Genomic DNA, 27,392 nt, shown 5'->3' on the forward strand with positions numbered 1-27,392 from the left:
ACGTGCTCTTCGGTCTCGTAGAGTCTTCTTTGACTAAAACATTCATCAGGCCTTGCAGTCCTCTTACCTGTGTTCCGGAGACAAATACAGGTTGTAGACCAGGTGAAGGTCGGTCTGTGGGTACTTGGTGTGGCACCTCAGGCAGAAACAGAAAGGCGTCAGTTCCATCCGCAGGGCATTCTATGGCGAAGCTGAAGGGAATAAAGAGATAGGCCCAGAAGGTCAAGGCCCAAAGGGCTTCTATTTGTGAGCATTGATCCAATGGGCAATAGTTTTCAGAGTTCGAAATGCAAAGGTGAGAACGTGTTTGATAATACCCGCGAGGATTAGGGTGAATCGCAAACTGAAAGGAGTCTGAAATGGTCTCAACCTGGAGCGCTGGCACACAAGTCCAAACCAGACGGCAGAAAGAAAACAATCTAACAATGGAGTGGATGCCCATGCGCATTATCACCAACAGCAGGAGTCACTTTGCCTCGTGACCCAAAAGACTTCTTTGAAGAAAAACAACTTGCACATATCCGGACCCAACACTAAACGCCAGGCGTATGCAAAGCATGTGTATCTACAGCCACATATGGCTCGAACACTTAGTTCATTGATACTTCTGACGCAGGCTGATCACTGCGCTTTCAATATACTTTCAAAAATAATTTTTGGAATTCTGCAACATGGATGACTCTTTGTATTTCTCATTAATGAACAAAGAATTGTACTTGAAATAGGTGAACTATGTCTGTGTTCCTTTGGCAAAGAAGTATGGAAGCCACTATTGTAAACTAAAAGACTAACTCAACTAAAGCTTTCAAATAAAAAAAGGTTGTTGCAAATACTTTAGAAGGTCAAGTAACGGGTTACAAAATACCAATGTTGTGGCTCCCTGCCAGCACGGCTTTAACAAATGTACACTCAGCTTTCTAGGATAATGGTGTGAATAAAAAAAACTCCCAAGCATCGCACACAATACCTTTTCCATTTAAAGTAACAGGATGCACAAATAAATAACCAAAAATGCAATATGAAAAAAGAAAGTGTCACCAGTCTCATTATTTGAAAACAAGGATTTTTCTTTCCCTCCCGCTTTCTCACCCTCCTCTGTACATCTATTTCGGTCTATTTGTCCTACAGAGGATATGGGCCCACTTCATGCGTAACTCTAAAATAAGACGATTGTGTCTTCCCACATCTTTTAAGGACGATGCAGACAATAAAAATCACGATTACAAAAAAATAACATTTACTATTAGATCGCTTATAATGCATTATAACTGAAAGGCTAAACTAAAATAGGATTGAGAAAGAAAGTCGGAACAATTCTAATCGTTTATACTCACCGAGCACTTGTGGAATGGAGGCAGGAGGCATATTTAATATCAATAAAAGAAACAAAGTGCATTTTTATACACATTGTAAAAATACATTCTTGCATAGGTGATCAGCTGTCTAACTTTGGCCATTAATTAATTTGAAGGCCTAGTAAAGTATACTCGCCTGACATCAAGTAAGATGCCAATGTGAGTGAGATGAGGATACACCAGTTAACTCATGCTCCTCAAAGATAAAATAAACAAATATAAGTAAACAATCCACAGATGCTCATCTATCATTCTTTCTTTTTTATCCCCAAGCAATGTCAGAAGACTGGCATAAAATGGGGCCAGATTATTGTTCACTGTACACATTTTATTTCCCTTAAATCTGATGCTCAATTTATTTTCCAGTGCATTCATCCTTATGTATGGTGTTCATCCGAGGTACATTTCTGTAGTGCCAGATAGTGGCCAGTGCTCAGCTATGTATACATTCCTCCCTAAGGTGGCCTCTTACTTCAGACTTATAGAAGGTGGCCTTTGATTTCAGGCCTTGACTTGTATAGACATTCACTAGATTTCAGTCTTGGTGTGTTGCACAGGACGTTCATTGCACTTTGTTCAATGCAGTTCAACAGAAGAAGATATCACAAAACTTCCTAGAAGTGGAAAAAAGAGCTGCCGCTGTCTGGTTGTAGCAGTCATATGACATGAGTCCCCAAAGGACCTTATGGAGTCTGGCAAGAGATGCAGTTTGCCTTTTCTGGACTCAAGCTGCTTAAAGCTTTCAGCACGGCGTCTGGCATGTGATCCGTGATCATCTTTGGGCTGATGAAAATGCTGCTGAAGGCAGTTTCTTTCGACCACTTGGCACTATACGTAACATCAGAAAAACATAACCTGAAACAGATAAAGAGAAATGTGGAATTCAAGTAGATTATAAATGATGAGCCAATGCATATGCACAAACACTCCTTGGCATGTTTGTTTTTAAAGCTGGGCTGGTATTTAATTAAGCAAATAGATTGCTTTATTAAAATGAATATGGGTTCCAGTGCACTAAATGGTGATGTTATTCAAGCCTCAACTCAAAACAAATGCAGTGCCACTCCTAAATATACTGCCCAATACCCAATTGTGTTCAGTTTACTACAGCCTTTCTACATTTGATGAAATGAACATCAGTACTCTTTGGAAGCTATACATGTGCACTCTGTGACAACTATTCAACATGGGTCTTCTATACGGCCAGTTTTCTAGATAGGATATGCTTACTGTCTAAACGTAGTCAATTGATCTTCCAACAGTTAAATATATTACCTCTTTCTGTAGACCAGCAATGTAAAGCAATACTAATTGCAATACAGTGTTATAGAAATCTCTGTAACATAACACAGGTCCTCAAGTTTAAACACTGGGAACATCTGTGGCAACACCACAAATAAATATGCTGCCACAAATAAGTAACTGAACTAATGCACCAAATAATCATCTTATTACAACACAGAGTTTTCTGTTACATCAATGATAAAAAATATTATTTTTTAATAATACGTTAGGATTTTCAGAGCATCCTGGGGGGAAAAACACGTGGAATCCATGCAAGCCACACCACTGTGGATTCCCTGGGATTTCTAGATTTCAGAAATGTCCAGGGTTGCTAGGATTTCCTGGTTGTTGACTGACCCCAGACCAAAATACTGCAGCCATTTACCATGAAAAGTGATAAACAGGATTTATTAGGCACACAGTTGACGTCTAAGGGGCACTGTGGGTAACAAAAACATACAGGTATCCACACAAGTGACTTCACTGTGGATTAAGCTGCATTTCCAGCTTTCAGAAAAGCGAATGGTTGATAGGGTTTAAGTGGTGCCAGCTGACTCGTGCCAAAATACTGATGCCATGCACATGGATACAAAGGAAATCTGAGCTTTTTGGGCATAGTATTGTCGTTTGCATGACTTTCTGTGTAATAAAACGTGGTTGGATCCTTGCAAGCTACACCAATCTAGGAGTAGAGGGAAAAAAAGAAATGGCAAGGAGGAAAAAATATCTATATCTACTTAATCATAGGGGACTTCATATTACCTTATTAACAGTACATAGTCCTGTCATTAATTCATATACCTTATTCAAGACAACATACCACAGACACATTTTTGGGAAAATAGTTATCGTTATTTTTGTTCCTCTTTTAAGACATACAAACATATATGCAAACAATATATACACATCACAAATCAACAACAAACAATAAAATTCATAAGTTCCTTCTACCCACTCAATTGAAAATTAATCAGTGTTTGCAAACTAAATAAAGGCAATACACTGTGAGGTCGCCTTCTATACACACGAGGTTACCACCCCTCTGAAGACCTTAGTTCAAATGTGCTTTCCATCATAGAAAGTTTTTGTTAATTTCAGTTGGACTCCTCTTGTAAAAAAAAACTGTTCTGGGCAACCCAATTGGACCTGTGGCACTAGTTACATCACCTTCAAGTTGGAATTATTTCCAATCCTTCCAACAACTACAGGCCGATTTCGACCTCCATAGAACACAATTCTACAAATTTCTTCAACTTCGACATGCACTCACCCCCCTGATTCGCACACTGGAGACCCTCACGGAATTTCACCCCCCGGAGGGCCGCCTGCTGATGGGCGACCTTGGCCTCCACAAGATCAGGCAAATATATCAGACTCTGACGACCCACACATCAACTACCCTTGACAAGACACGACTTGCGTGGCAGGCCGACATCCCAGACCTGACTGTTGATGACTGGGCACAAGCCATCGCCATCCCGGGGGCTCGGCGGTCTCCACACAATACCGTCTAATACAGTTCAAATACCTACACCGGGCATACTATACCCGGACTAGACTCTGTCAAATGGGTGTTAATCAGTCCCCCACATGTCTGAGGTGTGACCGGGAAGAGGGGACATTTCTGCACACGGTATGGAGCTGCACGGCGTTGCAACCCTTTTGGCCCAGGATTCGGTCCTGCCGAATGTGGTACTATCGTGGGAGCTCCCACTTGACCCGCGACTCTTCCTCTTCCACAGCACTGACGACATCGGGGGGAATAGGAGGTACAAGCAGCACTTACTGTTTCTGGCTCCTACCATTGCCAAGATGCACATAGTGCAACTGTGGAAAGCAACATTTCCCCCGACCTTGGGTAAATGGAAGACAGAGTTAGACAGATGTATGGGGGCCGAGATACCCGTGTTCCTTGCCACAGGATGCCCTGCAAAACATCTGCACCCGATGGGTGACATATCGAGGAATCGAACTCCCCCCCCCCACCCCTTGCCAGATACGGACCCCTGAGTGGCGCCCCTTGATCTTTGTTACTCACTACGCTCTACTTCACCTTGACCGGGCTCTGTTTGTATGTGAATATCGATGCCACTATGCCGTATGTACTAGTATGGAGATCGAGAACTGTCTGCATATTGTTTTTATTGTTTCACCTGCATGTTTGACAGTTGTTGATTAATGGCAGAAATGTGTTAATTTGTGTGAACATCATCCTTTCTCTCCTACAGGTCATTGTAGGGCTATTGCCCATCCTCTCTAAGAATAACCCAATAAAATGTGTTGTTAAAAAAAATCTCTACTACTTGATGCCAAAGGTTCCTTTTATTTGGGAAGTCTTTGCGCAATCCGCAAAGGCATACACAGCCAAAGGGTTCAAATGAAAATTTTCCACTTTTAGCTTCAGTCTTTCCAAGAAAAGATACTAACCCAATGCTGTTACTTTAACTTGTTCTATTGACCAAAACTTTAAACTTGTTTAGCATTTTCCACTTATGAACTTAGATTATTTAGGTCTATGCAGGACACTGCACTGCCCCAAACAGGATGAAATTAACCTGTTATTTAAACACTCTCTCATAGATCAACATACGAATAAACCTCGGCACTCCAATTATTTTAATGTTGAGTCATAGATACTTCCATATACACGTAGCTCTGAACAAACCAGCAAACAAAAAGGTTCTTTCCTTCTGTACAATTTAATAAATATATGGAACATATAATTTTGACCATATATTTGGAAGTGATAACATTGTATTCCAAGGATGTAGGGCTGGATACAATGGTCCTCCCATGTGTTTCATTATAAAATATCCTTTTCAAGGCTTCAATATATAGTGGATACGTCCCAAAGAACATTCCATAGATATTCAACCCGTGCGTCGAGGCATTTCCAAGTTGGTTGTTTTCTGACCAACTTAGAACTGCCTCGACGCACGGCGGAGGGCTCATTAACAGGAGCATATCATAGCCCTACACTCTTCGCCCACTGACTTATGACTAAATTTTGGATCTATTTAAAAACTGTGGGGCGCAATTCTCGTTACGGATGAAAATACCATTTTGAATAGGGACTGATTAATTCTACTGGAAGAGTTGAATACCGACCGCAGTCCCATGCTGGAGGAAGAAAACATCTTCTTCCCAAGATGGTCCAGCTTTTTGGAGTCCCTTTCAGGTGGTGTGTTATCGAATGCGCCTTTGGAGGTAGAAGCTTGGACCACCTAGCTCTCAGGGGTGGGGTGTTGGGAGAGGAAAGATGGGTCGCCCGGATCCGGGCGGTGGCGTTGGGCAATCATCCTATCCACAGGAGCCCCTGTGTTGGGCCTGGACCAGGTGCCCAAAAAGATGTCAGTGATGGCTTCATTAAACGGTTGCAGGGGCTCCTAAGAGCTCGCCGCCAGTTGAAGCACCTCTGTAAGAAGTTTAGTCCTGACTGCCACGGTAGGTAGCTCGAGGTGGAGAGCGTCGGCTGCCCTACGCAGCACCACGGCGTAAGACGCTCCCTCCTCCGTAGCCACGGTAGGAGGAGACAACATGCCAAGGTCTGGTGAGGTATCCAGACTACTGGCTTCCCCAAGTTCCTCTCTCTAGTCCGGTTCATAGCCTAACTGGTCAGTTAGAGGGTCAACAGACCCCTCCCAGTCCTCTTCTCCCTCTTCTGGCTGCCAAGCTGGTCTAAAAGAGCCAGGGTAGAACAAGGGCACAAAAGTACCCATCAGCGCCAGATCTGGCGTCGGTCGACACCGGTCCGGCTCCGTATCTACATCGAGGTGGAGGTCAGGATCGGCGTTGGCTGGAGACACAGTCGACGCAAGTTATGGGCGTGGTGCCGGTGGAATCGGCGCCGGGGGAGTTGTCACAAGGTGAACCGGCGCCGATCCGGATCCAGGCCCGGATCCAAGGGGACCCTGCGTCTCCGGGGCGGAAGCCGCCGGCATCGAAGGCCCAGGGCCCCCAGCAGAGTCTGCGGGGCTCGAAGGCGCGCCGGCGGAGTCAAAGATGGCATGCATCACTTCGTAAAATTGACGAAGCTGGGCAGGGGTCTATCTGGGTCCTGGGAAGGCCTGAGTCGACCCTTCAGGCTCCACACGCGGGTGCCGCGGGACGGGCACCAGCCGCATCCTTCATTGCGTCGGCCAACGGACGGTGATAAGTTGAAGAGCGACGATGCTTCTTCGACTTCTTCTTGTGCTTCGACTTACCTGACCCCGAGTGCGAAGACTTGAAAGATGAATGGAGGGTGGTGGCTCCGCCACCGGTCCCTCGACCTCCCACGCAACCGGGGCCTCGAACAGCGCAGAGCCGACTGCCGGGCTTCGAGAAGCTTTCGGGACCGCTCCTGCAAAGACTTCGGATTCATGGTCCGGCAGTCGGAGTAGGACTTGGGGTTGTTGTCGCGCTCCAGGCAGGACAGGCACACGCAGTGCGGATCCGTCACCGACATCAGTCGGCTACAGGAACCACAATCCTTGAAGCTGGGCATCCCTGACATGCACCAGGAGTCAAAGACATGAAAGCGGTGTCGACAAAATCGGCAAAAAAGTCAGTCAAAAAGTGACTGCAAGTACTGCTCTCTCCGGATCTGCGCTGGCTGGTGCGGAAAAAGAAAGAACTGACGTCAGCGTACGAGGGCAGCGTCAAAGTATCTACCGCGACGTCATCCCGGCGACCAGGACGCTAACGACGAACGTGGAGCCGACCGACGCCACCTTTCGACGCGCAGGGGTACTGCTGACAAAATACTTTCCGGATCCAGTCTGACGCCTGGGGGTAATTCTAACATAAGGAATCTATAACTAACTGTTTCTTTCAGATACATTTTTTTAAGGTAAGTCAGGCTCACTGAGCACCATATCTTAGGAGTCCCATTGCAATGCTTAGACTGATCTTGTGATTTTTGATTAGCCTACATTTTTAAGGCAATCCATATCATTACCTTCCAGAATTGCTTTCTTCTACAATATGGATGATTCTTCCTGGGAGATACAGCATGGGATACTGAGATGGCGAATTCAGTGGTGACGTTTCGACCAGAGTACTGTAAGAAGGTGATCGCTGAGTCATCAAGCTCTGCTCAGCAAGAAGAGGTTGGGCTAATGCAGCTTGGGCTCGACCATCCAATTCCGTTGGAAAGTCATCAGGTGTTCCTCCAAAAACTTCATACCAGCATCCTCGCAGCAGGATTTTATACTAAGAAATACATAAAAAAGTAAAAATATAACAGTTTATATTCACTGAAAGTCTGTTTACTACTTTAGTTTAACTACTTTAGTTTACAGATTCACTGATGAAATGCTACGGACTAATGGTAGCCCTTTTATACCAGCAATCCATAGACATACTCCTGACATGCGACTGATACTGCCTACATTTATCAGCTTTTTGAGGGTACTATGGAATATGTAGCTGACTGGTTAGTGCCCTACAGCCCTTTCAAAGCGTCTAAACTAAATGCCACTTACAAATGTTCATGGCATGCAAGACTCAGAGGTGAGCCTAGTATTTAATAGATTCTGTCCCAGAGTGACTTCACCTCATTCATATTGGCGTTCAGGAAGAAGGCAAAGAGGGGCTCAGCTTGGCTCTCTTTCTCTCCCCAATTTATTGCCTCATAAACCAGTGTACTCCTTGCAGAGCTATACAGTGGTAGGACTCAATATTTAAAAGGGGTGTTGCAAATTGTGTCTGGGGATCAAAGAGTTTCTAAGACAAATACAGTTTTAATATCGAATCAAAAATTGATTTATTCTTGTTATATGAGCCCGGGGGTGTACAAGTAAACAAGCTTTTCAAACAACCTCTGAATAACTGCTCACCTCGGAGAATTTGAGCCTCATAAATCAATGGCCAAGAGAAATTATGTGAAGATAAGGAATTTCTAAATTTAGTTGTCATGTTAAAACATTTTTTTTAATGCAGAACCTGCCTAACAAAGTGACAGTTACCAATGCTTGAAAGTAATTGTTTTCAACCTAAATCAGGCATTGATTCATCAGACAAATTATATATGTAACCACAGCATGGAGACACATTTTTTCTTAATTCAGGATGATATATTGATGGAGAATGATAAGGATGGTGTCTGGCCCTAATTCGTTTAGATCAATCAGCAACTTTGGAGAAAGTTGACCATTCCATCTTAGACAAAAGATTGGATATAATAAGGATCAAAGCTTAGGCTTTAGAAGGGATATATTTCTTCTGGGCTGGAGAAGGCACCACCTCTATTGTGTTCTGTCCCATGAAAATTAAGATGCACGGTAATGCAGTTCAACATCCATGTCCTCGTTTTAATGAATCTTTCTGGGAACTGAACTATATGTTATTTTGTAAGCTTAAAGAGAGGCGTAAGGTGAAATGCCACTATTTTGTATATTTTAAAATTAAGGAATGCTTTTGTCTTTCTTAGATTTATATATTGGTCGCTTATTGCAACAAATAATGGGGGCGTTTTACAGTCCTTGACATTTGACATATTAAATAAGTGGTAAGTATGTCTTCCTACAACCTCAGTGTAACAGTTTTTGGAAAACGAAAAAAAATTTTTGTTAAATAATATAAACAAATTCCTGTTTTTGTAATACATGCTGTATGTGCTACTGCAATTTCAGAACTGCTTAATTGGATTAGATTGTGTATCCACTGTGTGGTTGCGAGGACCATGTGTGGAATACCATCAATGGGTTACTCTTGGTTGATCGAGGGCGAGTTGTTGTATTAGGGTGCTTTGGCTTTTACATTTATTAGTGTTCTGGACACATTATTTAAAAAATGTATGTATTTCTGACTGTATATTCTACATATAACTGGCCTTGGTTCCTCTTTTTATGGTGAAGTGTTGTGGTATTGTGAACTAGACCTGAGAGATTATACAGTGTAGAGAAGGAAAGGTGAGTAAAATTTCAATACCCCAAAATATGTCTATGTTCAGTGGCCTTTGGTAGAATTTAGAAGATTGGCCTAATGCTGACATGGATATACCATTGATTCAGAGCATGATAAAATGTCTTCTTTCAGCAGTATAGAACTTTTCATCTATAATCACACTAAAGTAGTCTAATTATTTTGAAAACAATGAATTGATATTATACACTAAGGCCACCTGTGAGAATAGTTTTCAAATTATGTATATAATTAAAATATGGGTTCTCAAATGTTTCCTTATACTGTTGTCTTAGGGAAAATTAATGAGCCTTTTGATGAAATGATTCTTAACATTGAAAAGTAATTGTTCTGTTTTTGGAATAATATATTTTTGTTTTGCAAATTTCATAAATGGATGTAATAAATTGAGGTTAAAGGATTATTTGATGTAAATAACCTTTACAATACACATTTCATGAATATGCTTCTATTTTCACTTTGATGGGTTGTTTTGGTAATATCTCGAATGTATTATGACTTTAAGCAATGATAATTTGTAAAAACTAGAGGTAGCACCTCTGGCCTGAAAGCTGTCCAAGAAGATGTTTCATAGAGGACTGAAACGTCTACATATACAAACTGATTAGAAAAATGGTATGTGTTTTCTCTCTACAGTATTTTCTGTATTTAGGGTACTGGGTGATGTCTGGCTTTTATTTGTGAGTTGTTGTTTGATGACTAACATACCTTTTACGTTTTGTAGGTGCTTCTATGCTCTCAATGACTGTTACTGAATTATATATTTAGGTCAGAAAAATAATTGAATAAATGATATCTTTTCATATATTGTTGTAAATTCGATAAAAGTGCTCTCAGCCCCAGTCTTACTAAGTTAATATTATCTTATTAGGACTTCTAAGCATGCTGTGTTAAAATTGTTTTAAAATTTGGCACAAACATTACAAAATTAATATCGTTAATGACACCCTCAAGGGTTATTATTTGTTGTATATGATTTTGAGTCGGTCACATGTCAGCCCAGTAACTCAAATATTAGTAATCCTGGTACAGTAAGTCATATGTGGCGAACATCTTAAAAAAAGGCCAGCTGGGTGTGGGAAGAATCATTCACATTCATATACAGTATTGCAAGTGAAGGGGCGACAGAGTAGGGACAAAGTCAGTCATCTCCCAAGCACTCTCATTCATGTGACTTAATCTTCCCCAGCCTTATTGCATCACATGATGAATATTAAGTATGCACTGATTTCACAAATTCAAATTTGTTAACATACACACATATATTGACATATATTGATAACCTTTTGGATTGCTGAATCGAGGGAGGCCCAACAAAATATAGAAGCTGTGATCCTGCAGCCCTCATGGGCATGCTCTCTTCCCTTTGGGAGTAGTTGTTTTATGGATATATCTCAATCAATTTTAAGCCTTGGTGTAATATTTATATTATTCCTCTTATTAAGGTGATTCAATCATTCGGCATCAAATTATAAAACAATGCAGATGATTTCCAAGTGACCTTACATGACACACATTCAAACCAGGACTGCGAGTTGGAAAGCTATGGAAGGTTTGATGTGTAGAAAAAGACTGGAAGTTAAAACAGGTGAAATCAGATAATTTGGTTATATGGCACAAGACTAATGCTTTCCCAATGAGATCTAGATGCTTATATGGGAGAGAGCTCTACTCAAGTTCTTCTAGAGGCATTTTTCTGAATGGAAACAAGAATTGGTGCTCACAAAATTGGTGCTCACAAAATTGTATTGAACCACCTTAGCTACTAAGTACAGCATTGTCTGAGTTTTTCCACTCAGGAGGTAGTGGTCTGCTGTAAATGGGAATGAAAACTCACAAGGACAACAGGTCATGGGATATTTCCGGAAAAGATTAAACGGTGTCTCTTTTAGCAGTGATAGGAGTTTTTCATACCGCTACTGTCGTCTCAGTTCCAAGAAGCCAAGTTGAGGGTATTCGTTCTCACTGACAAGTTCACATATGGCATTACCAATGAGTTCATTGAGAAAATCATTATTATGGATACTTATCACTTCACAAAACGGTACCACTAGAACATCAGTATACATTATACCATTTTTTAAGTTACAATCTGACTAAATGTATCATCTCATTCCTCCAAGTGCTACCAGGAGTGTGAACTATGTTGTTGAAAAAGTACAGTCAACCCTGATGTATTGAGACAAACATCAGGACTGACTATTCTTTTCCACAAACTGTCATACTTTTGTTTAGACAGACCAGTTTGCTCACAAAGGGCATCCAGCTGCCTGGCTGAATTCCCTACTTCCATACAAGTAAGGAATATGTTACTTACCCTGTAAACATCTGTTTGTGGCATGTATTGCTGTAGATTCACATGCTCTACATACTCCTGCCTTCTAGTGTCGTGCAACTTGTTTTTCTTCAAAGAAGTCTTTAGAGTCACCAGGTATAGTGACTCCTACTATGACTGGTAATGCACATTAGCGTTCCGGGATGAAAATGGAGTTTAGAAGAAAAATAAAATCAAAGAATGCACATGCAGAAGGAGAAAGAAAGAAAAGGCATCCCCAACAACCCAAGACTTACCGCAAGGAGAGTGGGCACACAGCATCTACAGCACTACATGCCACGTACAGGTACTTGCAGGGTAAGTAACATATTCCATTTGTGGCATGTGTAAATTTAGATACACATGCTTTGCATAGACTGTAAAGCTGTTCTCCTGTAAGTGGTGGCTAGCTGAAGGATGTTACGGAGGACTGGAAAAGAGTACATAACACAGGCTGGCTAACCTTTGCTTCCTGGCGTGCTAAGACATCTACACACCAGTGATTGCTAAATATGTGTGGAGTGGACCAAGTAGCTTATTTACATATATCGACTAAGGGAATGCTACCAATGAAGACAATGGAAGCATCCTTTTTGCGGGTAGAGTGGGGCCAGGGTGAGACTTTTTGCCTTTTGACTTTGACATAGCAAGTTTGAATGCAGTTGACCAACCATCTGGTTATGTCTGCTTTGGAGAGAATGTGGCCCATATGTGGTTAACAAAGGCAATAAAGAGTTGGTGTCTCTTGAGATATGGCTTTGTTCTATCAATGTAACACACAAGGGCCCTTTTGATATCTAGTGTGTGGAAGGCCCTCTCTGCCACAAAGTCTGGGTGTGAGAAGAACACCAGGAGCACAATTGTCTGATTCAGGTAAAAGAGGGATACCACCGAAACTTTGGGTTAGTCCTGAGGACAACTCTGTCATTGTGTACTTGGAAGAAAGGTTTCACTAGAGTAAGAACTTGAAGCTCACTTATTCGCTTGAGAGATGTTATGAAGTTAATCTAACTTTCCAAGAGAGAAACTGTAAAGGGCGTTAGTGAAAGGGTCCGAAAGGAGGGCCCAGGAGACGCATCTAACCACACTAAGGTTCCAGACAGGGGCTGGGGCACCGTGGGCGTGATAACTCGTTTAAGTCCTTCCATGAGGGTTTTGATGACTGGGACTCTGAATGAAGAAGAGTGTTCTCTATTCTGTAGGTAAGCTGCATCCGCAGCCAAGTGCAAGTGGATGGAAGTGTAGGCAAGGCCTATAGATGAAGCAGGTAACAGACTATGTCCTGGAGTGTTGGTTTCAATGGATCAATGTGTTCTAGAAGGCAGTATTAGACAAACCGTTTCCATTCGGCTGAATAGCAAGCCCACGTAGTGCGCCTTCTGGCCTCTGCAAGGGTGGATTTGCACTCTGGAGGCAGATTTAAGCAGCCAAACTTCAAGACTTCAGGAGTCAAATTGTACATTTGAGCTGCCTGGGGTTTGGGTGCCTCGTACTGCCCTGGTTCTGCTTTAGAAAGTCTGCCCGGTTGGGCAGTTTCTCATGGAGGACTACACACAGGTCGAGAAGGGCAGTGAACCAGGGTTTGCTGGCACATATGGAAGATACCAACATGAGAGTGAGGGATGTTTGCAAAAGCTTCTGGGTGACCTACAAAAGGAGTGGGAGGGGTGGGAAAGTATAGGCAAATATCCCTGACCAGTTCACCCACAGTACATTGATCACAGACTGTGGGAATGGGAACCTGGAGGTGATGCTTGGGCATTTGGCGTTTTCAGCGGTTGCAACGAGGTCCACGAACTTCAAAAGTACAGGAGTAGGACTTGCTAGTGGAGTTCCCAACATGGACTTTTTGCTGCATCCTGCTTAACAGGTCTGAAAAGTCGTTAACTCCCGGTAGGTACTCTGCTAGTAGATGTATCTTTTGGTGAAGCACCAATGACAAATGCCCTGCACTAGCGCAGACAGTTGCTGAGAGTGCGTGCCTTCTTATTTCTGAAGGTAGTACTTAGCAGTCATACGGTCTGTTCTGATGAGGACTACCTTGTGTTGTACCTGGCAGAAGAAAGCCTTGAGGCCTAGCTGGATAGCCTGCAGCTCCAGATAGTTGATGTGAAAGCTAATTGGTGGGGTGTCCACAGTTCCTGAAAGGTCATATCGGGCAAAAACACCCCTATCCTGTGAGGGAGGAGAGTATCGCGACAGTCACCTGTGGGACTGGCTCAAGAGGTGACTGCCCGGTAACAGATTGTTGCTGTTATGCCACTGCAGAGAGCGAAGGATGCTGGCCCAAATCAACACTAGATCTTCCCAGTGACCCACTGACTGTGATCATTGTGTTGCTAGGCAGTCTTGTAAAGGACACATGTGTCATTTTGTTTGGGAAACTATAGCAATACAAGAGGCCATAATGCAGTGGAGACGCATCACAGGTCTGGCCGTTGTCAAATGGTGATCTGGCTGAAAAAGAGGCAATACCAGCTGGAAACTTTGAACCAGTGCTTGATTGGGGTAGGGTTTCTGGGTGACCATGTTGAATACTGCACACAGGAAGAGTTCTATCTGAAGGGAGTAAGGTGGGGCTTGACTATATGGATGGTGAACCCTAGATCATACAAGAGGTCTATGGTGGTCAAAGTGTGTGCGAGGCACTGTTGTCTGTTTGCACTTGTGATCAGCCAGCCGTCTATGTAAGGGAACACAAAGATGCCTACTCTCCTGAGGTCAGTGGCTAGTACAGCAAGGCAATTTGTGAACAACGTGGAGTCTGTAGTAACCTCACGGGGGAGCACTTAACAGAAAATACTGATCACTTACCACAGCCACAGATAGCGGTGGTGAGCAGGGTGGCTTGGGATGAGGAAATAGGCATCATTCAAGTTGAGAGCGGTCATGAAGTTGCCTTGCTGCCTGGGGATGTCGTCTTGTGGCGTGACCACGTGGAAGTGCTCTGACAGGACGTATCGTTGAGGGGCCTGAGACGAAGTATAGGCCAGGGTGTCCCAGCCTCCTTTGGGAAAGGCAAGTACTAGGTGTATACCCCTTTGCCAAGTTGAAGTGGTGGCATGGGCTCTATTGCTCCTTTGATGAGTGCTTGTACTTCCTCTTGAGGGAGGTGCTGGTGTTCTGGGGAGAGAGTGTCTGTGGGGAGGGATGTTTGGTGGGGTTGCATCGCGTTTTAAGCAGTAACCCTGCCTGTTGATGGTAAGGACCCACTAGTCGGATGTGATTCTTTCCCACTGTGGGAGGAACCCTTGCAGTCTTCCTCTGACAGGTGTAGTGTGATCGGGGAGAAAGGACAGAGACACTGTTTAGCAGCGCCGGAGCCCTTATCTGCACCACCTCTACCACTGCCCTCGGAGTTATTGCCTCCATAGGCTCCCATGCAGTAGCCAAGTGAAGACTGCTGCTGTTGGTTGTTGCTGCCTCTGGTTAGAAGACTAATGCCTTGGGGAAGTAGCTTTGCAACCCCCTTTGTAGTGGGACCTTCAAAAGGAACCCTCAGGAAAAGGTGTCTGGAGAGTCCCCATAGCCTGGGCCGTATCAGTGTCCTTTATGATTTGAACCAGCATCTGATGAACCTGTGGACCGAAGAGGTGTTCCCCGTCGAAGGGCGATTTGATCAGATGCTGTTGGACCTCTGGCACTCGCAGCAAAGCATAGTATCAGCTGTGTCTCTAAAACCAGCTCTTGCCACACTGTTTATATTGCTCTGGGAGATGCTGGCGCAGTTCCTCCATCTCGTCCTAGTGGGTCTGATCATACAGAGAAAGCCTTTTAAGTTGGCGATTCTCCAGTGAGTCGCCAATTGCGTGGCGACTTTTTTTCCTGCTGTCTCATTCTTCTTACTCTCCTTATTTGAAGGAGGGTCATCGCCGGTACTCTGGGCATCCGCACGCTTACGGGCAGTGTGGACTACCAAAGAGTTTGGTGGAACTTGGCTTCAGATATAGGGTGGGTTGGAGAGTGATATACCCTTGGTGTCACCACTGTGGCCTTTACAAGTTCTTTGAAAGTGTTTGGTGCCGTGTTGAGCATGCCGCTGAGCATGGGCAGGAACTGGACCATTTGTTGGGTGGTGGACAGCATTTCAATGAGGAAGTCCTGGTCTTCCTGAATGCTCTGTAGGTCAACCTTCTGGAATGTGACAGCCCTGTAGACAACCTCAAAGTAAGAGGTGGCGTAATCAGGAGGGCAAGGTTTGTTGGGAGTAGGGATCCGAAACCGTGTCCCCGGGCGAGTGACACTGAAGTCGGCCCATGGGTCATCTCTAGGATCAGGTTCATATGGGGTCTTGTATGGGTCTAGAGGGTACCAGGGGCTGGTTCCCCCATAGGAAGAATGTGTAGAAACCTCTGTGAGGGAGGCAGAGGTGGTCCATCTGGTGGTGGTGGATGTGGAGGAGCAGAAGGGGAAGCAGGGGGACAAAGTGGAAGTGGGCTAGTGCCCCTGTACTGGTGTTTCTTCAGCCTAGGTGGAGTTGAAGGTTCAAATTAGAGTACCTCCGCAAAGGTTAAATTCCCTTCACGAGGAAGAGTGTCCTGCACATTAGAAGGTGGTTTTGTGATGCTCGTCTCAGTCTGTGGGTGGATGAAAAATCTCTTCTGTCGAGCATCAAACGCCTCCTTGAGATTCTGGAGGATGGGCTGCTCCTTTTCCTCGCCTCCCTGGACAACAGGACTTTAGGTGCCGGTCTACTCGATGCCGAGGGAGTCTTTTGGCCCATGGGTGCCAAAGGGGCTTTAGATGCTAAGTGATGTTTCGGAGCCAAAGTGGGCTTCCAAGGAGCTTTTGGTGCTGGAGTTGAAGGAGCTGTTGGCACCAGAGACCAGGACTTGTGTGGTTGTTTGGGCAACGGGGCTGACTCAGAATTGGCTCCAAGGCCTTCTGTCATGGACAACTATGGCCAGCAGGCAGTGGTGAACCAGAAGCCTGTTGCTTGGTTTTGGGGCTCGATGTCTGATCCCCGCTGGAGCAGTGCTCGGCCTGTGAACCGCGCCAAGGTGCAGCAAGTGGGTGGAAGGGCATACTCACAGTCAAAGCTTTGCCTTGTTGATGTACCTCCTGACCTTACTGTTCCTCGGTCTCCAAACTGCAAGTGGGAGCTCGGGTCTGAACTGAACTGTTTGCTCGATGGCCCACGCTCCACTACTCTGCCATGTGGCAGTTTCCTAAGACATCAGGGGCATCATCCTGCAGTCACTTCTCCAAGGTGCATCGAGCAAGGCACCAATCACGTTGGTATCTTAAGGCTTCTTGCCCTACTCCCAACCTCTTGCACCACCAACTCCCATGTGGATGGCCATGAGCTGTACATTGCAGCAGCAGAGGTTGACAACACGGCAAGGGCTACAGCCAGACCCTGTGCCTACATTCTCATGTGCCCCCTCCCACATATCCAGCCATCATGCATTCCCTAAGGTTAGGCCATGCACCCAACAATCAGACAGCTCCAACCTCACTGTGCATGGCATTGGGTGAGTACTGTTACAAACCCTACCTTCTGCGTTCCCAATCTCCACTATGTAGCAAACATACATGTATTCAGCCATGCCTAGCTAACTCAGGATACAGATCATGTGCCAGCCTTGTGCCACTGAATCAGCTGCATATGGCCTAAAGCAGCATGCTGTGCACTCTAATTGGAGAGCATGGCCCATCATGTACTTTGCCAACCTCTGTCACCAGCCAGCGTTGCCTGGCTTTTGGGTGAGGGTACTAAAATGTAGCAGGGCCTAGCCTCAGGCCAGGTCCTGAGCTGGTCCCTGTGCCACTGAATCAACTGTACAAGGCTTTTTGGCTGTAAGCGGTGGGGGCAGAGCCTTGTACAGTTAGGCTTTGAAACATTACTGGACTCCACTGCTCTCTGTGCATGGGCCTTTGCCGTTCATTTCTATATAACTTCTAGTGGCAGTATCTGCCCACATATTCTTCCCAGTCAGGTGATACTCCCCACCTTATGCACAGCTGTGACATTTTCAGGATGCAGGATTCAGTGCCTGCCATCCCGGAATGGCTTCCGGAACTAACCGATTCAAACAGTTTCATAGACTTTTGGAATGTAGTATCTTCTGAGAATTCAAGGAACTGGCTCCACATAGGATCTGCAAATGAATGATACAAACATCTCTAAAATGAACCCGTTCAAAGCCCGCCCTCCAAATGTTATTTAATGAAAATATCGCAAAAACTACTGAACAGCTTTAGGAAAATGCAAAAACCCCAAACATTGCTCCGAGTAAAGTTTAGGCTTTATGACATGTCTGCTGTAACTCTATTCAGTGGTTTTTGCTGTAGCAAAGAGAAAGGTTTCCAACTGAGTTAAAATACAAAACCTATTTTGTCCCACTATACAATTTTATACCCCCTGCCCCAACAGACATGCACGAAATTTCACATGCCAAAACTTAACAACTTAACACTATTTGTTTGAAAAGTTTCACACAAACACATTTGTATAAAATGTTATCAAAGTTTTAAGTACGCCCAAAAATGTTTTTTCAACCTAAACCGAGATCTAACCATAACAACATAGTTGACAGACTGTACAATGTATATGCTGGAGGCACTGCTGAGGGCAGGAAAACGGGTTCAGGGAAAGGACAGCTCATTAATTCACACATGAGGTTATAGATAAAATCACCATCATCATCATTAACAATATCAATTAAGATGCTATGGCTGCTGGGGCACTCAGATTAAATTATGGCTGAAAGCCAGGCCGTAGACAAAGAATATATTGGGCATAAGGAAGGACAAGTAAAGCGGTCTCGTAGTAAAAGTGGCCTGAACAGAGGGCTTGTGAGAACTGGTTACACCATTAATGCACTGGGCACAGCCACATTTTGGGAAAGGGTTCAACTGTGGGGCCTGACATCCAGACTTCACTGGACATGGATGAAGGTTTTACCGAAGGGGTATTAGGAATAGAAGTGCTGAGTGCACATTATATGTGACCCATCCCCAGTAAACGAGTGTTCAAGAGTGTTGAGTGCAAGGTATATTCGAAGGACAAGTCTTGCGCCCATAACCCACTGGATACTGTCAAAAAGGGCTATGAGTCACACTCAATATGTGAGGTCAGTTCCTATTACTGCAAACTCTTGGGTATAGCCATAAGTAGAATCCAATGGAAGGTGAAGGAGCTCTTTCAGTGATGTAATAAATACTGTGAATGGTGATGTAATATCCTTGAAATTATGTGTGAGGGTTCTAAAGCACTGCACTGGGCGGAGGAGTTGTATTTCATTGCTTACCATTTAAACTGAATTTCACTGGTATGTAGGTTTACAATATAATCATCAAGGACCCGATGTACGACCCTTTTTAGCGGTCGCAAACGTAAAAACACGTTCCATTTGCGACTGCTAAAAAGGGTTGTGGTATGTACAAACCCTATTTTGCGAGCCAGAAACCTATTAAAGACTCGCAAATAGGGTTTGCAAGTCGCTACTAGGAAGGGGCATGCCAAGGGCGTATCTTACTAATAAGGAGTCGTACTGGTATGTACGATTGTTTTGCGTCCGAAATTGCGGTCGCAAAGCAATCATAGTTGCCACCTACTTCAAGTAGGTGGTAAGCCAGTGGCAAACGGGAAGGGGACCTATTCTCCTTTGTGAAAGTATGCGAAAATATATATTTTTTTAAGAACAGGCAGTTGTCCCACGGACCACTGCCTGCCCTCAAAAAATGAAAAGAAATGTTTTCTTTTAAATGCATCCTGTTTTCCTTTAAGGAAAATGGGCTGCACTTGGAAAAAAAGTTGCTTAATTTAAAAGCAAACACAGACATGGTGGTCTGCTGTCCCCAGCAAGCCAACATCTCTCTGTCCTTGCCATTCCCAATGGGTCGTAAATTGTGACCTGCCTCATGAATATTGATGAAGCAGGACATTTGCAACCCCACTGGGAATCACTAAATGTGTCTAAGACACATTAGTACCTTCATTTTGCGAGTTGTAAATTGTGACACGCAAAATAAAATCGCAATTTGAAACCCGCAAAACTGAATGGTCATATATCTGGCCGCAAATCCCTTCAACTAAACAGGGGGGAAACAGTGTGTGTGTTATACGAGATGTATTTATCTAAAACCACCAACAGTTGATTTACCACTAACATGGATTTAGCATGAAAGTATTTACCAACATATTAAACAAAGAAGGCCCCTTGAAAAACATTTAGAGGGCAACTTGCTTTTTGACAGGAGTGTGCAATAATGCAAAGTATTACTGGACCTTTTTTAGTACCTATTTGCTGAGACTGTACAATCTGTTCAATGTCTTAAAGCAGATTTAACAGACCACTTCAATACAGGGCAGAAGAAGAGTAAGGCTGGCTGTTTAACATTTCTGTGGTTTGATTCACACAGTACTACCATGAATTAATTTACGAAGGAAATAGTCTATTATCCTAAATCAACTTGAACACTGGACCTGACTGAGGTCACATGCCTGAACAACCCTCACAATATTTCTTTCATTCTTCTCTCAACATCTGACCTGGGATTCAATGAAACTACTTGAGCTATGGTCCATTCGTTTGCAAAGACTAGGCCAACCTTTACTTTGAAAATACCTCAGTGCTGCTGGAATACATAACCCTATTTGTGAAATAGGCCTTTCTCTGAAACACCGAAACATCATCTAGTAGAGAGCATCAGCACAACCCTGACTTCATTTCTCAGGAATCACAATGATCAAATGCAGCAGTGACTTTCCTAAACCTAAGATAACTGTCAGCGTCTCAAAAACATCAGAGCTTCTCAGAGTAGTAAACCAATCCTCCTAATAGGATATTGCCCCGTAAATTAAGAACATTCCTTTTTTTTTACTACCACCATTGAAAGAGATGGAATATATTTGGAGCAGGGGGTAGTTTACTAGACAAATATAATTACCTTAGGCTTATTACAATTGGCGACCATTCTTAATATTCTGGTCTTCAGATCTTCCATATTAGGCATACTTAACCTGGGTAAGATATAAAAATGAGTCTGGTCTGCTCTGTACAGATAAAATCATGAAAGAAGACATTGCAATTGTGAGGTAGCATCTCTTACCTTGGAACAAGATCTTTTCCAACTATTATAGACACAATAAACTTCTTTGAGTAATCAGCAAGCGCTTTGCTACGGAAAAAAAGAAACAGGTTTATTTTTCCAAAGATACAACAAATTACCAACATGGAATTTTAGAAAATTCGAGAAAAATAAATAAATCTCTCAGTAGCACAGACACAAATGTTTACAAGAATGTAAAGAAGCCTTGTTAAAGGTACAAGAATAAAGTATCAAACTTGAATTACCCCTTCCATCCTCCAGCAACAGATATTACCATCTAACATCCAATGGTGCAACACATAGGCCAGCATGTCTAGCTCATAACCAAGGTTATGAACACAGTGAAAGCATGTTCCTAGTCTTACGATTGTGGTGAGTGGATTAGAAATGGATCGTATCCTCTGAATGTAAATTCTATTCCTAGACTTTGTTCCTAATGTGACTACTGCCAATGTCACCATTTCGAGTTAACTTAACTAATAGCTTCTTCCTCCGTTTCATCACAGCTGTTACAGAACATGATGGATATTCTTCCTCACCCTTCACTGCGGGAATGCATCACATCTGTAATTCTGGCACTGCCAGACTTATTTCAAGAGTGAATCAGATTTATTTAGATGTCTTGTAAAGCTTCTACGTGTCGCCTGACGGCCACATAGCAAGACTGTTGGATATGAGAGTTCTGCATGGTCCAATATTCCTAGTATTGAAGCATTTTAGATGATGGCTCTTCTGCTCAAGCCCTAACATCAGGTGTTTTTTTTATGAGCTACTGAATGGGTTGAAGGACCAAGACCCTATGCGAAACAGTCAGAGGGGCGCTCAGTATAAGCGCTCAGGGTGTTCCAGAGTCGGGGCGTTGAATCACACAAAGGTTCCATCTTGATGCTCTGGCACTTCGACTGGTGATGGTTGATACATTTGAGATTGCCGGATCACAGGTTGGGGCAATAAAAAGAACATAATAATTAGTCAGTTTCTAAAGTCAACTACACCATGCTGCATTGAAGGCTTTACTAAGGGGTGCATAGCATTTTAAATGTAATTATTTGCTCAATCAGAAGTCAAAGGAGTCGCAGTGAAAACTTTCGGTTCAGTGTTGTTGCTTGATTCCGGATCCTCTTGACATTTTTTAGTTCTTCTCTGGTGCCCTTGTAGTTTGTATGGCCCTGATGGGACACTACAAATGCCCAGATATATTCCATTTGGTTGTTTAATCGAAGGATGAGGCTCCAATTCCATTAATTTGAAGTTGTTACTCTTCACAATGATTTGATTTATTGTAAAGAATGGTCTGTTCCATACCCCCTGTGCTGAAGAAGAGGGTTAAACCCAGTTAAGGTCGTCACTGAATGTTGCATGTGTTCTTAGCTTGATTAACATTCTTAAAAGTTCTATCTTTGTATCGGGTATAAAAAGCTATAATTGTATCCAGTAACCTATGTCTTAGTTTATAATGTTGATCTGATCTCCCGATCCAATCAGCAGTTAATATAAATGAGTGTCATTTGCGTCTCAATCTTGATTATTTATTGAGCTACAGAGGTACTTCCTCTGGTTGCCTCAGATGGAGTCAGTGACATAAGAAAGGAAGTAGATTCTCACAGTGTTTGGCAGCGGTTTTCAGTATGTTATTTGATGCTTTGCACCTTGTGGAAGAATCTGACCATACACTGGATTTATTAGCTACCACATAAATCCTGCCAGCAGAGCATTCCTTTTTGTTCTTGAGCACTGTCCAGTGGTAGCCCATCAGGTGCACCTTGCAAAACATTTTGTTTGTTGAATTACGGTGATGTAGTAATAGAGTTTTCAGTTTGGATAAGCTACTTACCTGTAATCCTAGTTCTTTTCCAGGGGTATCCTCATCAAAGTCATAAGCACTGAATATTCCCGCCCATGTGCGGGGACCCTGGAAATAATTAAACTAGTAGGTAGATTTGCTGCTGCTGCTTCCTTGAATAAACCAAGTTGGCATACTCTTTCCTGTGGTGATGGCATCTTCTACAACAGGCAAACTTTGTTTGGTGTTATTTTGCGGCTTGCCTGAGTCGCTGAAGACGCTCTGGTGCTGGCGCAGCACTCCAGCGAGTCCATCAACCGGCGGATTTGCACATGGCATGGGAGCCGTTTATCAATGAGTTTAAAGCAGTGACTGTGGTCTACAATTGCGTGCCACGATCCACTTGGATAATAACATTTTTATTTTTATTTTTTGATTCTACAGCAGGCTACTCACCTGAGAACAAAGGCTTGAGATACAAGACCCAGGAGGCCGTTGTTTGGGCCACGCCCATTGAGGCGGGGTTGTTGGAACTTATCAAAGTGCCGCCAAAAATTGCTCTGCTGCAGTACTCAAACCCAATGCCCCATATGAAGTATTAACGAAACGCGTCTGGCGCCGGATGACGAATCCTCGTGAAATTTTCCAAACTTTTGGCCAGCTCCGCTCCGCTCCTACACTGAAAGTTTTGTGGTGATTCGTCAAGCAGGGGCCGAGAAAAAAGGGGGGTCCCAAAACGCGTTTTCCCCATTCAATTTCTCATAGGATCTGTTGTCGCAGCTACAGCCCGAACCGCTGAACGGAATGACACCAAATTTGGCAAAGAGGTAGTCCTCAGTTCAGACTCGTGCCTTTTGCATAAATGGTGTGAATCTGTTCAGTAGTTCCTGAGAAAATTAGAGTTAAAAGTACATAAATATCTATGGCTGGGGAGGATCTGCGGACCCTACCCGCACCGTGAACGCACCCTCCCCGAACCAAGCGCGCACCCTCCCGATCACGCGCTGAATGCTAATTGGCTGTCGAGTGTCTGTCTACATTCGAAACCAGGAACTGTTGGCGGCCATTTTCTGCCTCTGTAGAAGCGAGGCTGAAGAAGCAAGGGGAATAAGTGTGTAAAACATATAAAGGGGGCAGAGTTGAAATACTCTGACCCTCTAGAGGTGCTTAGGGGGTCCTAGAAGGGGTCCCCCTTTAAAAAAAAAAAAAACGGCGGAATGCGCGCACGGTGCGCGCATCCTACCGCGTTGGGTGCACGGATTCTCTCACGTTGGGTGCGCGGATCCACTTAATTTTTTTTTTTAAAAAGACAAGAAATCATTGGTTGCATGACTACTTTCTACACTGAAAGGTAGGGTGTATATTTCTGTTTTTTAAAGGTATGATTCTTATTGGTTGACAAAAACAGATTGTAAGGAACATTATATATGATAAGCTGATATGTTGAAAAGTCAAGCACACTTCCAGTCTTGTTTAGCAACATTGTGTGCTGAACTTGTGACCTGTGTGCTCAGTGCAGTGTTCCATGAGCTGTTTCTATGGTAACAGGTAGAAGGCAGATTGGGGGAAGGGTTGAAATGTATTTCAGTTGGAAAGGGTTGAAATGTTTAACCAATAGAAATGTGTGTTTGCTGTTGAGTTTATGTGTGAAGGATTGTGATTTGATGTTTACATGTATATGTGTGGAAAATGAAAGGGAAACTTTTCCATTCTTTGTTTTTGCTGAGAGGTGCACAGTGCAGAGATTCTGTAAAAGAAAATATGGTGAGTGACTGATATACTTCTTAATCTACAAAACAACTTGAAAGGTGACTTATTTAATTGTGAGGGGATGTATGTAGACTATTTTGATTTTAAATCAGACTAATGTATTTATCCTGCTAAAGTGTAGGGAGTACTTTTTCTCTACAATCTTATTGACAATGTGTGTGCATGAAGAAACCATTGTGTGATAATCATTTGTGTTTTTCATGTGTTTGCAGACAGATAACTGGGCTGTTTTTATATTTTGGTAGAATTAGAAACCAGTCATTGTTTATGAATTTGTGAAATGAGTTATGTTATGTATCTATACTAAAATGTAGTACTTCTTCTAGATGAAGAAATGTGTTTTGGTACAGTGCAAGGGATAGTGTTGTTTGTCTAGAATCACACATTGAGTATGTGTGCATTTGGGAACCACTGTGAGAGAAGCATTTGGTAACATCGTGTATTTGCTGACACAACTGTTTTAAAACCTGTCATGTTGTCAAGTTTTAGTAGCATTAGAAGCCAGTGTTTGCTTATGCATTGATAAAATAAGTCATGCTTTGAGACTAATGTGCTGTACTTTAATATGTAGATTGTGTGTAGTCTCCTTACCCCTTGCACAGTAGTGAATGAGTTTTGGTAAGCTGCTAGGGATAGTGTTGCTTGTCTAGAATCACACTGAGTCTGTGTGCATTTGGGAACCACTGTGAGAGAAGTATGTGGTAATATCGTGTATTTGCTGACAGATAACGGTTTTAAAACCGGTCTTGTCAAGTTTTAGTAGCATTAGAAGGCAGTTTTTGCTTATGCTTTGATTAAATGAGTCAGGCTTTGACACAAAAGTGCAGTCCTGAAATATGTAGATTGTGTGCAGTTCCCTTACCACTTGCACTGTAGTGAATGAGTTTTGGTAAACTCCTAGGGATAGTGGTGTTTGTCTAGAATCACACTGTGAGTTAGTGTGTATTTGGGAACCACTGTGAGAGAAGCATTTGGTAACATCGTGTATTTTCTGACAGATAATTTTTTTAAAACCGGTCATGTTGTCAAGTTTTCGTAGAATTAGAAGCCAGTTTTTGATTATGCTTTTATTAAATGAGTCAGGCTTTGACAGAAAAGTGCAGTCCTGAAATATGTAGATTGTGTGCAGTTCCCTTATCAGTTCCACAGTAGTGAATGATTTTTGGTAAAGTGCTAGGTATAGTGGTTGTTGTCTAGAATCACACTGAGTCTGTGTGCATTTGGGAACCACTGTGAGAGAAGCATTTGGTAACATCGTGTATTTTTTAGCAGATAACTCTTTTAAAACCCGTCATGTTGTCAAGTTTTAGTAGCATTAGAAGCCAGTCTTTGCTTTTTAACATACTATACACTTGTCTTTCACATTTTCAATTTGCTAGTCAGTATCCATACACTTCTAGGAAACACCCTGTAACTCCCTTTGCAGTCCTCTAGTGACCCATTCAGCATCATGTACTAATCCATTCACTGTGCCAAAACCCAAACACTTCTAAATTCACCAAGATACTATCTTTGGAGTACTCTAATCATTCAGTCAGTGCCTAAGTATTCATGCACTGAGCCAGGCCTTAGCACATGGGCTGCTTCAAACCCCTATCCACTATGTATGCAGTCTTCTAACCACCTAGACACTTATCTTTCACACTTTCAATTCCCTAGTCAGTATCCATACAGTCAAGCAAATATCCTGTCACTCCCTTTGCACTCCTCTAGTGATCCATTCAGTACCAAGTACTAATCCATTCACTGTGCGAAAAGCCTACCACTTATAAATTCACCTAGGCATTCTCCTTGCTGTACTCTAATCATTCAGTCAGTACCCAAGTAGTCATGCAGTGAGCCAGGCCTTAGCATATGGACTGCTTTAAATGCCTATGCAGTATGGATGCAGTCCTCTAAATCACCTACACAGTTGTCTTTAAAACCTTCAATTCCCTAGTTAGTATTCATACACTTCTAGTAAACACCCTGTCACTCACCCAGTGTGTCTCCTTATAGTACTGTAATCATTTAGTCAGTTAGCATGTAGTCTTTTAGTGAGGTAGGCTTTAGGGCATGAACTGATTCAAAGTAGTATGCACTATGTATGTAGTGTTTTAACCATCGTCACACTTGTGGTTCAGGGCTATAGTTTCTTAGTCAGTTTTTATAAAAAATGTGTTTGTACAGTAATGGAATAGTATAAATTTAAAAGTTATTAATATATATTTATTTGTGATTCTTTTTTACAGATACAGAACAGGAGTGTTTCTCATCTGTTTGCACTCTTCTCGTGCAAGATTGTTTGGATGAAGGGTCCTTAGGTGTTTCATCATACTTGCTGTGCCGCACGAGTATTTTTTGTTAGGATCCCCTCGTAACAGAATTCTTTTGCAAATCTTGCGCGTGACGAAGGTGGCATTGGTCTTTGTTTGCCCCTCGAGAAAAGTAGAAAATTTCCACATCACTGAAGGAAAACGTTGTGGGAGTGGTGCATCCTCCAAAAATTCATCCTTCGATTCGGTGAATATTTTAAAGTGACAACATTTACAGTTTTTGTAAGTTAAACTAGTAAAATTTTGTTAGCTGTATGCATTTTATATATCTGTGATTTGTATCTTGTTTTTTTTTTTAGAATAGCATGTTGGTTTTTTTTAACAATCTTTGAGATTGTTTTTTTTTTTGCCCGCTGTTAAGTCATGAGTACGATTGAAATCACTATTTTTAGTGAAATTGAATATATTCTGAGAACAGCAAAAAAGGCAAAAAAATTACTTTGTGGAAATTATGCTGTGTTGTAAAAAATGTATTATTACATGTTATATTTTTTTTTCCTTTTCTTTCACAGATCCAAATTTTAAAATAAGCAATTTTTAGGAATTTAAATTAGAATGAAAATGTGAAAAAAATGTGTACCATTTTTTATTCCTATTACTGTGAAGGT

General features: G+C 42.7%; 1 protein-coding gene across 1 annotated transcript in view; it reads right to left on the reverse strand.

The window, feature by feature from the left end:
- Window positions 1-1,214: 1,214 nt before the first annotated feature.
- DAGLB (diacylglycerol lipase beta) overlaps window positions 1,215-27,392 on the reverse strand; it is a 211,297-nt gene continuing 185,119 nt past the window's right edge. Inside the window, exons 12-15 of the mRNA XM_085629027.1 lie at window positions 20,917-20,985; window positions 20,755-20,827; window positions 7,579-7,832; window positions 1,215-2,210 (exon numbers count right to left, since the gene is read on the reverse strand). Coding sequence (XP_085485153.1) covers window positions 2,039-2,210; window positions 7,579-7,832; window positions 20,755-20,827; window positions 20,917-20,985 — 568 coding nt within the window. The 3' untranslated portion in view covers window positions 1,215-2,038. The remainder of the gene's footprint in view (window positions 2,211-7,578; window positions 7,833-20,754; window positions 20,828-20,916; window positions 20,986-27,392) is intronic.

This window comes from Triturus cristatus, chromosome 10, assembly GCF_964204655.1.
Source record: "Triturus cristatus chromosome 10, aTriCri1.1, whole genome shotgun sequence".
NCBI lineage: Eukaryota > Metazoa > Chordata > Amphibia > Caudata > Salamandridae > Triturus > Triturus cristatus.